This window comes from Acipenser ruthenus, chromosome 31 (genome assembly GCF_902713425.1).
Source record: "Acipenser ruthenus chromosome 31, fAciRut3.2 maternal haplotype, whole genome shotgun sequence".
NCBI classification, from domain to species: domain Eukaryota; kingdom Metazoa; phylum Chordata; class Actinopteri; order Acipenseriformes; family Acipenseridae; genus Acipenser; species Acipenser ruthenus.
The window spans coordinates 13,832,500-13,849,945 of record NC_081219.1 but is presented as its reverse complement, the minus strand read 5'-3'; the positions used below and the strand labels follow the sequence as shown (position 1 = coordinate 13,849,945).

Here is a 17,446-nt window from a genome sequence, read left to right as displayed (position 1 = left end):
TGTTATTACTCTTCGTTTTCGATTCGAAGTGCCGAACCCTCTTGAAACTGGGGCACAAGGTTTTTTGTGTGTTGCGAGAATCACACAAAGACAGTTCAGTAAGATCGTATATAAGCTGAAGTCATGCGAGTCAGAAGAGATCACTGGCACCAGAATTTATATAAAAACTTCAAATCCTCCCCATTTCTGTACATCTTTTATTGTGAGCCACAATAGAAATCAATCTTGTAGGATCAGTGGCTTGGGCTGCCAAAAGTGACATTGCTTTGAGCTTGTAAATATTCAATTCTCTCTCTCTCTCTCTCTCTCTCTCTCTCTCTCTCTCTCTCTCCCTCTCTCGCTCTCTCTCTCTCTCTCTCATCTCTCTCTCTCTCTCTCATCTCTCTATCTTGCTCTGTTTCTCTCTCTAATTCTATTTATTTAACATGTTATTCCCACATTTTAAACACATAATAATAAACCAAACCAAATCATTAAAACTATCCTTCCAAAAAACATCTGGGGGTCTTGTTTTTTTTTTTTTTTTAATCGGCGCCTGCCAGCCAGGATTCTCTTGGCGTTCGATGAGCAACCCCCTGTTTTTGTTTTCCACTCTTTACTTTGGCAGCAGTGTCACACATTGAAAGCAGAAGAACTCCTCTGTCGAATGCAGCTTTGCGATCCTCCTGTATCTTCTCATCCCTTCGGTTTGCACTTGTGAGCTTTGTCTTACAAATGTGACTGTCTGCAATCACTTTGGAAAAAGTGATGCGGCAATATGATACCAGTTAAAGTGCATCTTTCTTGGAAAAGACGGCATGTGTTTCGTTTCAATGGGCTGAGAACTGAGCAAACAGATGTGGGTGGTGGTTATGTTGCAATGATGTTTTACTGCTTAATTAGACTTAGCAGTCGTCCTGGGTTATTTTTGCAGGAGCACCCCCCCTCTGTGGGTTTCATGAAATGCTGTTTCTTTTGGAACGCAGTCCTCGGTGTCTGTTTTAATGGTGCCGAGGGAGAACCGTTCGAATGCAGCGAGCTCGGTCGTTATTTCTAGTGTGTTTTTGCTTCTGAACAACTTGATTTCGTTTTCTGCTGGCTTTGTTCGCCGACCTTCTTAAAGAGAACTGTGATGCACTCAATAGTGCTGAATTTAAGACATAGCAAAATAAACTTAAATTCAGTAACAAACAGCCTTTGAAAAAGCCATTTTGAATTGAAGTTTCTTTTAGTGTTTCTAAAAACCAAAAAGAAAAAGCTTTTCAAAGCTACTGCGTTCTGACATTCTGGACCCTGCGTTTCTGAGATCAATGTTGACGCCGGTCAAAGTCATCCGTGCACTGCGGTAAAAGAAGGAGCACAGTTATTATTATTATTATTATTATTATTATTATTATTAGTTTATTTAGCAGACGCCTTTATCCAAGGCGACTTACAGATACTAGGGTGTGTGAACTATGCATCAGCTGAAGAGTCACTTACAACTACGTCTCACCCGAAAGACGGACTACAAGGAGGTTAAGTGACTTGCTCAGGGTCACACAATGAGTCAGTGGCTGAGGTGGGATTTGAACCGGGGACCTCCTGGTTGCAAGCCCTTTTCTTTAACCACTGGACCACACAGCCTCCTATAACCACTGGACCTCCACAGCCTCAGTTTTACCCAATTGCATAGGAAAAAAAATGAGAAACGGGTAATGCTTGGAAGATAATATAATTGTGACATTTTGGGTCCTTTTTTTTTTTCTGCCAGAAACCGCTTGCATTATAACACAGAGCTGACTCTTGGACTGTATGAACAGCTTATTTCTGGTTTGAATAAAAAGGCTTACACACAAAAGCGAGTCATAACATAGTACTAAAACATGAATTAGAGCTTTGTTTAGAGTCTTTTAAACAGCTTGAGCTGTTCCCCAAATATAAAGCACTGCAAGAACGTCCTGGAACCCATGTGAAAAAGCTGTTAGTCATTTAATTGCGTTTGACACTTTTCCAGAATTCCTGCTCATGTATGGCTCAAGCAGATATTTATGATAGCGCAGCATAAATAATGATTTCGGTCCCAAAGTAATAAAAAACTGTTTTGTGTATTTCTCTCTCATAATAATAACAGAAAGCCTTTTTTTATTTCACACTGAGCTCACATTTTAGCTGCTGAAGTCGTTAGGCATGATCGTCAAAGACAATTCGGAACCCCCCCCCCCCCCCCCCCCCCCTCACTGATAGCACTCTTGGGAATCAGAATCTAAGGAATTTGGGTTGATTTGCCAGTTGTAGGGAACTGCTCACGCAGCAGAGGTTCAGTGAAAGTTCACATTTAGATTTTCTTTTTTCTTATACTTTTTTTGTATTATTGTTATTAAAAGAAGACCCTCAAGTAACCACTCGTACTTTCTGTTGATGCATGTTCAGTCCGTGGGGTGTTTGATTATGCTGCAAGCTTGTTGTTTTGGCTTCTTCACTGTACTTGCATCTTCTTTCCTTTTTTTTAAATTTGTTCAGTCTCATCATCAGAAAGCACGGTTCAGTTTTAAACCTTTTTTTTCTCATTAGAACATCAAGCGCTGCTTGGGCCAGGCGAGTTTTATCCTCAGTTTTGGATTTGGCACAGAGATGAGTGCTTTTCTCTTTAAAATGGCCCTAAAAGGCTGGGAATGAGACCACAGATCATCCTTTGGCAGGGCAAGTGAATGGATTAGCTGATATTTGAACACTTGACAAGTTTACTGTAGGGGATTGCTCCTTAATGCAGAGTGAGAACGGAGGATGGGCTGAAACCAGGTTATATTAACCAAAGCCATTGTGATCTACGACTCTGTGTGCTCAGTCTCAGCTTTGGTGCCATTTGATCATTCTCGGTTTGTCTCCCTTTAGTTCACATTTTGGAACATGCATAAGAAAAAATGGAAACACTTTACATTGTGTCACACTGTGTTTACATAGTAGTTACTTAGTAAATACATGTGTACTTGAACATAATTACAATGTTATAATGCATAGTTACAATATTACATCATTAGATGTAAGTACGCAATTGTATTTGAAAAGAGTTAGGGTTAAGTTTGGAGTTAGGGTTATATCATGCAAAAAGATTTATATACCAAGTATATTGTAACTCTGTAAATACACAGTAATTAGAGACACGAAGCAAAGTGTTACCGAAAAAATTATCATTACACACTCAACCTTCTGACAAAAACACACAGAAGACCACTGCACTGGACCATATATTACATCAATTGTGTGAAATGAAAAGCAGGAGCATCTCCGTGGGTTCACAAGGGGCATGATACCGAGTGCCAGCACAACCAGCTTGTCCCTCTGCACGGTGGCTGCAGTGACCGTAGTGTCCCTTTACCAAAAGCCCCCACTGAAGAGCACAAAGCAAAGGCCATGACCGATATGAGCCTGCCGACGTGTGCAACAGGGGTCCAGATCACAGAAGACTTCAACACTGGAGTGGAGTCGCCTGTGTTTCCACTGGAGCAGTGCGCAGGGAGCTACGCGGTGTGGTCAGATCACAGAAGACTTCAACACTGGAGTGGAGTCGCCTGTGTTTCCACTGGAGCAGTGCGCAGGGAGCTGCGCAGTATGGTCTTCAGTAGCAGTGCAGACCGGTCAGTGTAGCTACAACAGGGGTTTCAATACTTCCTTGTCTTCCGTCATTCTCATTTCAGTCTGTTGGCACAGAAACTTTGGTTTGCTTTGATCCCCGATTTACGTCACTCTTGTCCTAATGATAACCCAAGACCAAAACTGAACCTCAGACTTCTTTGTTTTTTGAAGAAGCATCTTGAAACGCTTGTTGGGATTGTGCGGTCGTCTGAATTCTGAGAGTTTTGAAGATTATTTTTATTTTTTTTTACATTTTTCACACATTTGCGGTTTGAGATACTGCAGGGGCCAGGAATGCCAAATAATTAGCGAGTCCCAAGTTAATTACAGTGTTTCCTCACAAGGCAAATATGTGTCACCTATTCCATTCCAAACTTTTGTGTACTCCGTGTATCCCACATGCGAGGAGTTCATTTCACTTGAAACATGTTGAGATTCTTCTGCAGTATCCTCTGGTTTTGTGGATGGAACTGTTAATGCAGTTTGGACAGACCGTGCTTAATTGCGGAAATTCACAGAAATGTACCTACAAATTGTATAAAGTGTTAGGAAATGTTTAAACTCATTTTCCATGATACTGGGGTTATATTAGGGTCAATTTTAATCCTATAAACAGGAGAATATCTTAATATCGCCTGCCCCTCGTTTCAGTGTATATTCAATCTATGTAGCAATGCTAATAAGTGGGTGGTAAATAACACTGGAGGAGTATTTTTATTTTATTTTTGTTTTATTTTTTTCTACAGGTCAGCTTCTGGGTGGTACGAGAATTATTAACGGCACAGACCTTAAAGATACGCGCAGAAATACTAAGTCATTTTGTAAAATTAGCGAAGGTAAGCTTGACTTCTTGTTACACATTTTAATGTTCTTACTGCTGTGTGTTCTGTATGTTTTTCCTTTTTTTCTGATACAGCAGTGTACCCATAGACAAGTCCTACAGTATCTGTGTCTGTCTGTCTGTCTGTCCCTCTCTCTCTCTCTCTCTCTCTCTCTTTCTCTCTCAAAATCTCTCTCGCTGTCTCTCGCTCTCTCTCAATCTCTCTTGCTCTCTCTCTCTCTACCTCTGTTTGTATATCGACAGTTAACTCATTTCTTTGTTCTCCATTTTCCTTTCTTCTTGGTATTCTGTACAGATGTTGCTTTATTTCCTTTGTTTTATATATATTTTTTTCATTTAACTTGCCAGCTGTTATAATAAATTTATTAACAGAGTTATACTGCGCATCTTGTTGGAAGAACTACAAAGAGAGCATGATGTGTGACTGAGAGACACGGGCTAATTGTCATGGCATTTAAATAATGAAGCATGACAGCCTCATATGAGGTAACGCACTAGTCTCACATGAGGTCGTCATGCATTGCGTCTTCCATATGTCCCCATATAAAGAGTAGAAGAGCTTTTTTTTTTTTTTTCAACATCCATGAAATGGTTAAATTGATTGATTAAAAAAATTCAGGCAAGCAGTGGAGTTTAACCTAAACCAGTTGGAGTACTGGACATTAGCAATGGGCTGCGTGTTGCTACAGTCCTAATCATTATAGCAATAGATTTCAACAAGCTTGTCCTGCCAGCTGAACCCTTATGCTGTACAATTTTATGTACGGAACAGGAGCTAGCATAATGATGAAACCAGTTTTCGATTTTGACAAAAAAAACGAAATGTTCCTCCTGGGCTAGATAATGGCTGTTCCTGCAGCCAATGCTGGAGACCTCCTGAGGGGTCAGGTTCAGAACAATGAGTGGGTCCAGATTACAGCATAGCCAGGCTCTCGCATCACTGTCTGCTGAAACGATTAAAGCCCAAGTAATTAAAGACAGAGCAGAGGGGAAAAAATACAATTAACAACCCGACAAGCAAATGAGAATGAGATGTCGTGTTCAATAAAGCTGCGAATTTGCAGATTCTTTCTCACTGGAAATTTGGATGGGTTTTTTTGGGGGCGTTTTAGCAGGACACGGAGTTCCTTAACTCTCGAGAGCCAAGTCGTCACAGTAACGGAACTCATGAAATGATGCTTTATTGTAATGGTTCAGTATCAATTCCATAAACAATATGAATTCCTGCTCAAATGAAATGACATCAAATAAATGGACCAAGCCGCGGAAAGACTATACAGCTTGTTTATAACTGCAGCTGGACACGCATGGCCCCCGTTTCGAAACTAGAAAAACAAAAACTTATCACAGACTATTCGGGGCAGTACTTAAAAAGCTCCTTCCAGTAACTAAGTTGTTTGTTTTATTCCTCTTAAAGAAAGTGCACTTGTATAAGCATACTGTAGGGCTCTTAAACTACAATCTGCCTTGTTTTCCACTGTGCTGTAATAATAAAGTGAAAACTCCAGGCCAGTAATAGTCACGTAATTTTGTCTAGTCTTCTATCCTGGAAATGATGCTCTTAATTAGCCAGCAGTTTGAGCCGATCCAGGTGTTGCTTTTGAACTGAACTTCTGACCTCAGCGTTGTCTTGTCTAACCAGCCTGTGGGTAATAAAGCCAGCTTTTATAAACCCCACGGTTCATCTCAACCAATCAGGTTCCAAGTTGAGCGGTCATCATCATCATCATCATCATCATCATCATCATCATCATCATCATCATCATCATCATCATCATCATCATCATCATCATCATCATCATCATCATCATCATCATCATCATCATCATCATCATCATCATCATCATCATCATCATCATCATCATCAGACAGACGCCTTCCAAAAGCTAACCGGACTTTAGAGTCTTGAAACCAAGCAGGCTAAGCTATCCAAAATCTAACCTAAAAAAGTTGCCATCATAAACTAAACTGCGGTCCTTCTGTTTTATAATAGCAACAATACCCTCCTCGGTGGTCATTACCTGTAGATAACGGGCCTTTGTGAAGTGCATTCGGTTCTGGACCCTTCGCTGTTTCATCAGTCAGTAATGTACCTGGTATTGGCGGCTCCTTTGGCCATTAGTGGTTAAATGGATCAACCGCTGTTGTATTACTGTAGCGAAACTTTCTCTGCTCAAAGTGCTGTCTTCCTCCGATAATTGTCTTGAGAGCCTGGGTAACACTATTGAACAGATATCGCTCGTTCTACACTGTGGCTTTATTGCATGCGAGCGGGGGCCAGCTTTCTGAGTGTGGTGTTAATTATCTGAAAATAACGTAACCTCTTCGTTTTGGAGTGATGTGTTTGCAGTGTGTTCATAAGTTTCACTTGGATTGTTTGCCACATCTCTGTTGCACATTTTGTTCTGCTTACGGTTGCAGACAGTATTTTTGGTTTTATTAGAATTAAGTGGGTCTTATATATCTGAAGGGCATTTCATCATTGTTTTATGATTCATACTGTAGGTCATATCAGGGCCTTGTCTATGATATTAATTAAACTGCTCTGGGCCCAGAGAAGTGCAAAACGAATTTGAGATCTGGAACTGTCATGTAAAAATTCAGTTGTTGATGGAAGCTTTCTTCTCCAAAACCATCAGTCCTCTTGCCTTCATTTATTGCAGTTGTTACGTTTTTATAGCAAGACTGATTGTCCTTTTAATCTTTGGCTTGGTTGTTTGGTTGCTTTGCGGATTCCGATTCATTTAATTTTTTGTTCTCTTTTCAGAAACTGCTAGAGCTGAACAACCTCCACTCTCTCGTGTCCGTGGTGTCTGCCTTACAGAGTGCGCCGATTTTCAGACTCTCCAAAACGTGGGCAGTAAGTGGTTCCATCCACATGCTTTATACTCCCGTGGCTCTTTCTCAGTCAAATGTCTTAATTAGCTACAAGAAACCAGAGCACTTCCTGGAACATACAGCCATTTTATTATTTTTATTTTAATATAGTTGATATCCTACAAAATCATTGTGACAAATCGGGGACCTCCCAAATGTATTGCTCAGGTGTGGCTTTAAGAGAACTGAACTGAACCGCCAGGTGAACCCTCCTGCCTTTTCAGCCGGTTCACTGTATCACTGGTGAGAGAAAGACAGCCTCTTGCCAGGAAGAAAACTTAATACGTACAGAGCTGAATCCATATAGAGGCTGTAACGAAAGTAAGTTGCCAGAAATGCGAAGATGTAAATATTTAAACTGGCCTTTCACCTTCCGGCGGTCTGGGTATACAGCAGTCATGTCCCTTGGTCTTCTTGGCTCTTGCTATTTACTTGTTGTTTCAAAGTCCCTCTTGAGTTGTTTCTGTCCAGTCCACTTCCACTACATCATTAGAAAATGCTGATGGAACAAGGGCTTGTCTGTTCTGTTAGAGAGTGCAGTACTATGTCATACCAGTAGAGGGTAGTCAAATGCAGAAATGATACCCTATCTATTGTATGTTTATTCTACACCTTTTATTGGCATCAAATAAACTCCATCCATTAGATGCTAATGAATGTTTTTTAGAGACTAAATTAAATTACCGTTCATCTCTGGCGCTTTGGCTTAATATGACGGATAATTTCAAAACTGGCCAAAAATTTGCTTTCTTTCAATGTTCCTGTTTTAGTTTGTATTCTAAATGGATTTCTGCTTCGCGCATAGCACCATCTGGTGGATGTATCCTGTAACAAAACTACTGTTTTTTAGGAGAATTTCGCCGTTTCTCTTAAAGGGACGGTCACATTCTCTGTAAGATGCACTGTGTAATTAACTAACTTTGTGTCCTGCCAGTCTGTGATAGCTTGAGGCTGAGATTGCTCGGGTTAAACGGATCAAATGTCTAATATATGTGTAAAGGGACTTTGCATCCCTTAGATGATCCATGTGGAAGAAGTCAATATTCCAGATAGCAATCCATATATATATATTTTTTTATCCTGGGGTACTGGAATCCCCTCTAATGCAGTAACAGATCATCAGAGTTATTTTTAAGTGTCTGTGTTTAGAAGCGTAAATTGAATTTATAACACATGTATGAAGAAATGTAAATTAATAAAATCAAATAAAACAGATGATGTAAAATAACTGGGAACGGTTTGCAGTGTGAGTGCATGATTGGGACAGGACGGGGCTTTTCCTCAATGTAAGCGTTTCCAGTAATATCTGTACAACAACTGCTTCTACAGCAGACCCTTAATTGTGTGTCATGGTGTGCTCCAGGCAGAAATTATTTTTACTCAGATTTATATCGCCTGAATACAAGACTTGCGATGAAGACTTGGCAGGAATGTGGAGAATCCTTTGTCCAGCGGTGACAGATACTAACTGATGGTGATGGTGATTAATTCATGCAAGATTCCCCTAGAAGTGTACTCCCAAGGAGGTTTGCTGTTTTTCTGTAAAAATCCATGCTCTGTACAAGCTCAGCCTTCACTTCTTTAACTAGAATTGTTCTCAGAAATTGGAGTGCTTACACTCGGAGACATGTGTGTGTGCTTATATACAGTGTAAAAACCAAAGGCGTGACTGCATCTTCTCAGAAAACAGCCGTGCCCAAGTTATAAACCTGTGTGCCAGTTTGCTAGCTGAACAGCAATAGCATTCTCTCCATTTCCGGTTCTGCTTTGGGAGGGTTTGCATTGCAGGGAAGCCAGCGTGGGCTGCCTTTCGAAAAACCTTTCTTTGGAAGTATATCTCTATGTATTTCCTGCAGGATGTAGGACGCGGTGGTTAACGTCGCTGCTCATTAGGTGTGTTTTAACCCAAAGCGAGTCAGGCAGCGTAGCAAGGAAATGATGAGGATTTCTTTCGTTGGCCGGCCAGGGAGAGAGAGAAGCAGATTGCACACAGGTGGTGGCCGTGGTGATGCTTGAGGAATAGACAGAAGTACATTACAGTTTAGAGAGCCCCTGAGAACGGGCATCTGTGACTTCCTGTACTGTAAGGAGACAGTCAGGGGCTGAGACAATTAGGACCTGTAATATGGGGCTAGAATCCACGTTGGAACACTGTTTGGATTTGATTTCCTTGTTTTATTGATTCAATGGATTTGATTATTGAAAGACAGCGAGCAGATTGGGCTGAATATTCTCTCTCTATATATATATATATATTACACACACACACACACACACACACACACACACACACAGTGCTTCAGTTTGTTTATTCATTGTGGTATTATTTTCACAGACTGCAGTTTTGAGTGCGGTTGCCCTGCAAGTCTGTAGTACTGAAATGGTTAATCAGCTTCGCTTCCCTAATTGTTGTTTGCAGCAGTTCAGCTTGTCATTTCTAATCACTTCTCTGTATTGGCTCAGACTAGCGGGCATCTGATTCGTTTGCCAGGACTTTACCAAAAAAGAAACAAAAGAGCATAACTCTCCAAAAAAAAAAAAAAAAAACCTCCGATGGCTCCCGATGAATGTGTTATTTTACAAGCCTCTTTCTGAACATTGTCACTGTTGTATTGAATTATTTCAGTTGTCCCATAATTATGTGCGAGTGTGTTTTGAATTTCAGTAGATTTTTAAGTGAATGAAGAACTTCCTGTGGTATTTTAAGCAAAAACCAACTCAATTTCCAACATTATAACTTATTATGGCACCATAATGTACATCCGTCTGGAGTATTTTGCTAATGTAATTTATGTTCAATCTGTTTCAAATCCACAACAGATTATTACCGTTCCTCATAACTTCTTAAAAACCAAAATGTAATCAGCTGTTTTCTCTCACTGCTGATTTCAGTACCCTTCTGTCGCAACACCCCAAAGTACCCTCATGCTTTTAGTAAACAGCCTTTGCTCTGATCAGCCGGTGTGTTTGTGCGTGAAAACCAAAAAAAAAAAAAAAGTTTTCTTAGTAGCCGCAGATTTATTTATTTTTCTTTCATTATGAAAGTGAGAAAAATGAAAGACAGCAGCATGGCTTCTTTCCTTCATCTGGTAGAAGGTGTTGTGTGTTTTTTACAGCAGCCTTGCAAAGTACTGCAGGTATTCGCTATCAATGCAGCATTAGCGTGATGTTGTGTTTTCAATGTGTGGCTTAGCTTTACCATGTGAAAATAACTTTCTTATGATTTCTGGCTAATCCTCTGACATTAATATAAATCTCCCCCAGTCCCTGGCAATGAAAGGGGCTTCTAAACTTGGCAGACATCTCATAAGCCACCATTATTTTAATGCAAGATCTGTATATTTTCGAAATTTTGGACCGACTTTTAAGCGTGTGTTTTGTACAGTCCGGTTTCTCCTGGCTTAAAGAAAGATACCTAATGACTTACAAATTAGTTGGCGTAATTCCTTTAGATATTCTTGCGCTTGGCAGAAAAATGATACCTCCCAAGTTTTGGAACGTCCAGGGTAATCATTTTGATGTCGTTCCTATACAGAAGATCATGCCGGCAATAATAAGAAGATGATGCCGATAATTCATTTTTTTTCTCTTCCAAACAGACTAGGTAATTTCATTTTGAGGTCATTTGAGTGTCGTTTTTTCAGTTTATTTTTTTATATCACTGTTTTGATTAGATGCCTTACAACTGTTGGAGAACTTCTGAACAGAAAGTACTATCTCTGTCTTGTCTCGCTTATACATGTGCTGTTTTTAACCGGATTTAAAATCCCCCTTTTCTACATTTTGTTGGCTTCAGACCACCTTGCGGGTTTGGCTAAAGAACAAGTCCCTTTCTAGTTAGAACTCCACTCAACCGAAAGTCTGTTTCATCTTGCTGCACTGAAATTAGGACAGGTGAACCACACAGTTAAATATTAACCCTGAACGGGACACGCTATTCTGCGTCAAGAGCAAAGAGCTGTGTGTGCAGCATCACCCTGCTTGAAAACAAAACTCGAGACCAGGGGGGAGGCGTGTGGTCTCGGGCGATTGTTGAAATTCAGGTCACCACAAATTGAAAGCACAGTGACCTGCCAATGAACTCCCAGCAAGACGCAGACAGGGGAAAGAAAGATGCTGAAGGTCGTCTAAGGCTGTAAAAGCTAGTGATGCAAAACTTTACTGTTCCATTTTATAACTGGGCTGAATCAATTCTGGAATCGGGGGTACAAATGAAATCAAGAAAACTTACAAAGCTCTCTCTGCTGAAGGTGTGGCCAGTTCCCAGTAATAGCATGTGGAGACACAGTACAGTGGGGACTGAACCTTGGCTATTATAGCCTGGACTGTCTTCATCCATTATGCCACTATGTGTTACAAGCCAGGACTGTGATTAGAAACCTCGCTGTACTGCATGAAACCAGTTTTCAGCGTATGAATAACTAGCGTTGATGTAAAGCAGATCCTGTGTAATTTGGAACTCTTTCTCCCCCTCTGCTCCCCCTGTTTTTATAACATTTCACAAGACCTCTTCTCTCCTTGCTATCTACAATATGAACAGATCTGCATAACACACACCTCATAGGGGAAAGACTGTAAAAAACACAGATAATTTAAAACAAACAAACAAAAAAAAAAGGGGGTTCCCTGACAACACCCCCTGCCAGCACCTTTGCTGTGTGAAACGCTGTCAGACGAATTTCAGCAGAGTTGTATTGAATTGACACAGGTCTCGTCTGATTAAACAAACTAATAATTGTTCATCAAATGCTATAATATACGATGGAAAGGGTTTTCTTGAATCAATTGTCATTATCAGACAATGCAATTATCTCGTAGGAAATGATGATTTAATACAGACTAATATCCCTCGAGTTTGACATCATGTCTGTGTTGTGGCCGACTGTGGATGTCTATACTGGCCTGAAATAGGGGGCTGTACAGTATGCACTGTTGTCACGCTGGCCCATTAGGTAATATAGGCTAGTTATCACTGCATTATGAAGACACGATTGTGGATGTTGATTAGGTTAGTTTTGCCTTCTTGTTTTAATGATAGCGTGATCCTTGAAGAGTGGTGCTCCTTGGTTTAAATGGATACCCAGGATTTCATGGTATAGGGTGTCCGTGGAGGTGAAGTCATAGCATTCGGTTCTTCGAGTTGTTCTGCTATTTTATTATTTTACTGGTGATTTAGGAGCAGGCAAACAGGAGGATGTCTCTTCTTCCGTTTGCGAAGCTGGGGTTCTGATCCACCTTCCATTGTTCCGGTATAATGATCTTTGCAAAAGCAAGATGTGGAAACCGTCATCTGCTGGGAGACAGAGCCAGCGCAGAGACCCATGGGTGCAGTAATTCAACAGTCACAGGAAAGAGAGGACTTTGTGATCTTACTTCTACTAAATAAGAGAAGTCGTCCATATTCAAAACACGCAATCTAAATTTTGCAGTATTACTTTCTTTTATTAAGTATTTTTTTTTTTTTTTTTTACGGTGAACATTTCTGAAGAAGGCACTTGCCAAAACATTAGCCTGCTTCGCTCTTTGTGCAAGATTATTCCAGTTTTATTACAGCTCATTACTGCTTGCTGCATGCTTCTGTCTGGTCTGTGAGGGATTGCGTACCAGTATGATGAAAGTGTCTTTCTTTTCAATCAGCAGAAAGTCAAAGCTTTCTGTAGGGAGGTGTATATTATATTTTATTTTATTTTATTTAATAATGTGGGTTTTTTTTTATTTGGTTCAGGTTTCTCCCGTTAACCGTCTGATTTTATCATTCATATCTATATCTAATCTATTCAGTGACAAGGTTAAGTTTATTCAGCGCTGAAAATTGTTTGCAGATTTTCAGTACAGAATAAATTCTGTTCTTTGCATAATATTTTGATATTAATTGCTAAGCTTATGACCTGCACATGTTTTCAGTGACTTCATACAACTGGTTCAATTTAACAGTGCAATTACGTCATTGGCCATTGTTACCTTGAAGCTAAACATTTATCTTAATAATTTCTCACTTGTTAAGAAAGCTACTTTTAAAGATGTGATAGTTACAGAATTACTCTGGGTAATTCAGAACCGCTGAGGTTTAAGAGATATATACTGAAACATTTCTAAATGCCTGGCATGGAACCAGTTCTCATCCTAGTCTGAAATTACTAACATTTCCATGCTTATCCAATGTCATGCGGTTTTTAAAAATTTTTCAAGGTTTTTCCTCCTAAGCCTGCATGCTGTCAGCACAAGTTAACTAAAGCTCTGACAAAGTACAGAACACAACGCAATCACTGAAATGCATTACCTGTTACATAAAAAAAAAAATACAATGATATGTTGGTAGCAAATACTACAATACTAGTATGTCTGCAAGCTAAGTGTTAAACATTTAAAGTGTTTTATGCAGAGTTTATTACAAGTCTGCTGTATTTTTTTATATTCTAAAACACCCCAGAAAGAAGACTGATACATTTCTGAATTGTTTAAAAAGGTATTCTCAATCGATTTTAAAGTCTTAATTATTATTTTTTCTTTTGAAATTCAAATCTTGCACCTGACTTGCCGATCAGTAGTACTGAAAATCAATGGGTGACCTCTTTTCACCTCCCAAAAATAACTGCAGTGGATGTGCATTATTCAACAGCAATGCCATGATCCACTTGTACAGATATCATTACAAAGGCCATGCTTTCTCCAAATACTTTTGAAAATTTAAATAAGTACCTTTTGGTATCGTTCCATAATGGAAACCTGAATGCAATTTTCTCATTTTATTAAACGCCACACTTCAAGTGTGAAATAGGAAATTTTTTAGTTAATGACTCTGTTTTCTAAACCAGAAAGCGTTAGCAGACACATTGAAAGCATATATACTTGCGGTAACGTTTATGTCTCCTAATTAGACGGGCCAGAAAGGAGAGGTTTATTTAGTTAATTTTTTACTTCAGTATAAAAATAGCTGCATCAGAGCCAGATGTTGCTCTCTGTCTTCTGAACCTACATTTTGAGATAATGATTTATGCATCCTAAATCCATTAAAAATTACTTGGACCTGTCAGAATCTGCCAGTTCTATTTATTCCTATTAAAAGGCACCCCTTTGAAAAGCAATAAAGCCATTCAGTTATTTACCATCGTCTTCATTAGTCTCATCCGGGCAGTAGCAGTCACCAACTCGGGCGTGCAAAACCTTTAAAACCTTAAATGCAACTTTGGGATGTGTTGGGTTTTTTTTCCCCTGTATGTCGTCCCCGTAATGCCACTGAAAACCGTCTCTAATGTGTTTCTCGTGCATCCCAAACCAAGCCACCGAGTTGTCATTTATTTGTCATTTTATTTTTTTTCATTTATTGCAGCTTATTAATCGCAAGGACAAGACCGCCTTCGACAAGCTGGACTACCTGTTGTCGAAAGAGGAGAACTACAGCCGCATGAGAGAATACATCAGCACCTTGAAAATGGTCCCAACCATCCCTTATCTAGGTGAGCGAGACCACTTGACCTGCAGGAATATTAAAAGCAAAAGTTTGGTCCTTTATCAGTGTTGTCATATGTCATATATACAGTGTATATATATATATATATATATATATATATATGTTTTTTTGTTTTGTTGCTGGCCTACACTTCATGATGGTTGACCCACTCACAGGGGTAAAGAAGTAATTGATTGGTGCGTGCTGCACACACACCACAAAGTGGAGAGACTGAGGAATGTAGTGAGAGATGGAGAAATGAGGTAAAAGTAACGACAAGAGCCATGAACGATTAGGTTTAGTTGAAATATTGAAGAGGTGGATGTTGGAGGTGATCTTGACAGGTAGTCTCATCGTGAAAGTAAGGAGACGTGTGTGTGTGTGTGTGGTTCGGGTTCAAGTGAAGAAAGTGTTTTTTAAGCTCTTGGATGAGAGATGAAAGCAAACTGTAGCAGCAGCAGCTGACACCGGCGATGCATCGGACGAGAAACACATGGTGTGCGTGCGTGCGTGCGTGCGATGCACCTGACATCTTTGTCATTGTTCCTCGAACCATTTGCTCATAATTCTGGCTTGATGGATAGGTGCATTTTATAGTTCACTATTAAAAGTAGCAATTTATCAATTCAGTAAGAGGAACATAGTGCTGGGGTAATGTGTGTTTTTTTTTTTTTTTTGGAACATTGATTGACTTGTGTTTAATGCAAACACAGTACTGAGCTTTTGCTGTAAAATAGCTGCTGAGAAAAAATGAGGCGCCTACATTTCTAGAGGATGAGGTTTCCTTCTCGAAAATGTACAGCTTTCCACAGTGAGGCTTGGGAGTAAATCTATCCCGTTGTTACAAAGCTCCTGTCAAACTGAATTCCCTTTCTGTCGGAGAGTTGAAAGATGCATTGGGCCCTTAAGCACATCTGGTAAACGGACTGCAGCACAGTGGCTAATGAGGAGATCTTTGTTGTTAGCACTGAAGGTTAAGCATGCCTGAATATACTGTATTGTATGCAGACCACATCGTCACACTACCCACTGGCTATAGCAGAGACCTGTGCTTACCGCAGAACTCCGAGGCAGCGGTGTCTTTGTTAAACACATCTGCTACTGAGTAAAGCAGTGTGTTCCTGCATGCATGCCATCCACGTAGCCTGGGGTAGCTTAATAACTGCAGCAACCCCTCAACCAGCATCTATAACCATGAACATATGAAGCACATAACATCCGCCTCACCCATCATTTGTGCCAGGATAACTACACTTTTTTTTTTTTTATTCCAGTGAAAAAGAAAACGGTAAATGCTTTTGAGTTGTTATATTGTTGTGCTGTGATCCCCTAAACTGAAATAAAACCACACTTCCCACTGTGAATAAACAGATTACGGTTAGTTTCTGTGTGTCTAATGAGATGAGAAAGCAGCGCACTGGATTTATGTTGGTCTGCGCTGCGTGACAGCTCGGAATGCCGGGGTCATCACCTCTCTCCTTTGCCTGTATAGCTGTCAGGCTTGTAGATCCATTGGCGCTAGTGGTGTGGAGAGGACCTTTTGACACAGTAAATTGGTCCGAGACCTTGTCTTTTTGATTTAAGAAAAAAATAACCTTACTCACGTGATTGACCCCCAGAACTTCTGGGAATGGTTAGAATGAAGGATCTTTTGATGACTGAGGAAAGTCATTTGTGTTCATTGTTCCATTCCACATTCCTTTTGAAACACGTAGCTCAGTTAAGGATCTTCGCATTGTGGTGTTACTGAACAGCTAAGGACCTGCATTTTTAAAAAAGTTATTAAGGGTGTGATTTTTCTGTTCCAGTTGTCGTGCAAATGAATGAGTTATATTGAGCTGTCTTAAAGGGTTATGGAGGGAAAGACCTGACCTGCATTGAGCTTAAGTATAGTTGCTACATAATCACGCCACAGAGTGTACATCGTACAGCAATTCCTATTCCCATGTCTTTCAATCTGCCTTTGTCTTCACACACGTATATTCTAACAGTGTCATCTGACTGTAGTTTTTCAGTCAGTAGGAAATAACGTTTTATGGTGTGTAACTGACTTGGGTATCTCCAAACCGGCTTCTCCCATTTACCTACTGGTTTTCAGCCTTTTAAATAATTCCCTTTCTTCTTGTATTTATGTTATTCTACATTCTGGAATGCCCAAACTACATTAAGTAACTGAAATTCTATCCTTTAAAAACATTCATCATTTTTGTAATTTTTTCCACTGAAATCAGTACAAAACAATAAAAGCATGAGTAGTCTGCATGAAATATAGTGTGGTGGGGTGTAGGGGGGGGGGGGGGGTTGTTAAACTTAAGACCCAGACATGTCTGTAGTCTAACAGCTGTCATATTTCATTTCCCAGCAGCAATCAGTAACTTTTTCAGCAGTACAAGTCTGTGTTTTTAATAGAGTGGGCAACATCAGAAACAGTTGTTGAATCAGGCTAAGAGGCTGAGTCCAACACACTGGGAATAATTATAATGTAATCACCTGCTCACTCATCCATTTATCTGTTATGTTTCAGTGCATGGAAACATATGTGTTATATAGAGAACCCTACTCTAAAACATGTGTTACTGTGTGCGTGTGTGTATGAAATGGATCTGTTTGGGAATCCATTTGTTTGAATGGGTGAAACTGCTACGCACTAGGAGTCCTGTGGAGCACCAGTCGTCTCCATTGCA

At 39.9% G+C, this 17,446-nt stretch overlaps 1 protein-coding gene across 2 annotated transcripts in view; it reads left to right on the top strand.

Annotated features, from left to right (window-relative positions):
• The window catches only part of LOC131702899 (ras-specific guanine nucleotide-releasing factor RalGPS1-like), a 122,327-nt gene that overhangs the window by 20,916 nt on the left and 83,965 nt on the right, over positions 1-17,446 (top strand). For both annotated transcript variants that reach the window (XM_059005397.1, XM_059005396.1), the window contains exons 6-8: positions 4,341-4,430; positions 7,203-7,295; positions 14,643-14,769. In XM_059005397.1, the coding sequence (XP_058861380.1) occupies positions 4,341-4,430; positions 7,203-7,295; positions 14,643-14,769 (310 nt within the window). The remainder of the gene's footprint in view (positions 1-4,340; positions 4,431-7,202; positions 7,296-14,642; positions 14,770-17,446) is intronic.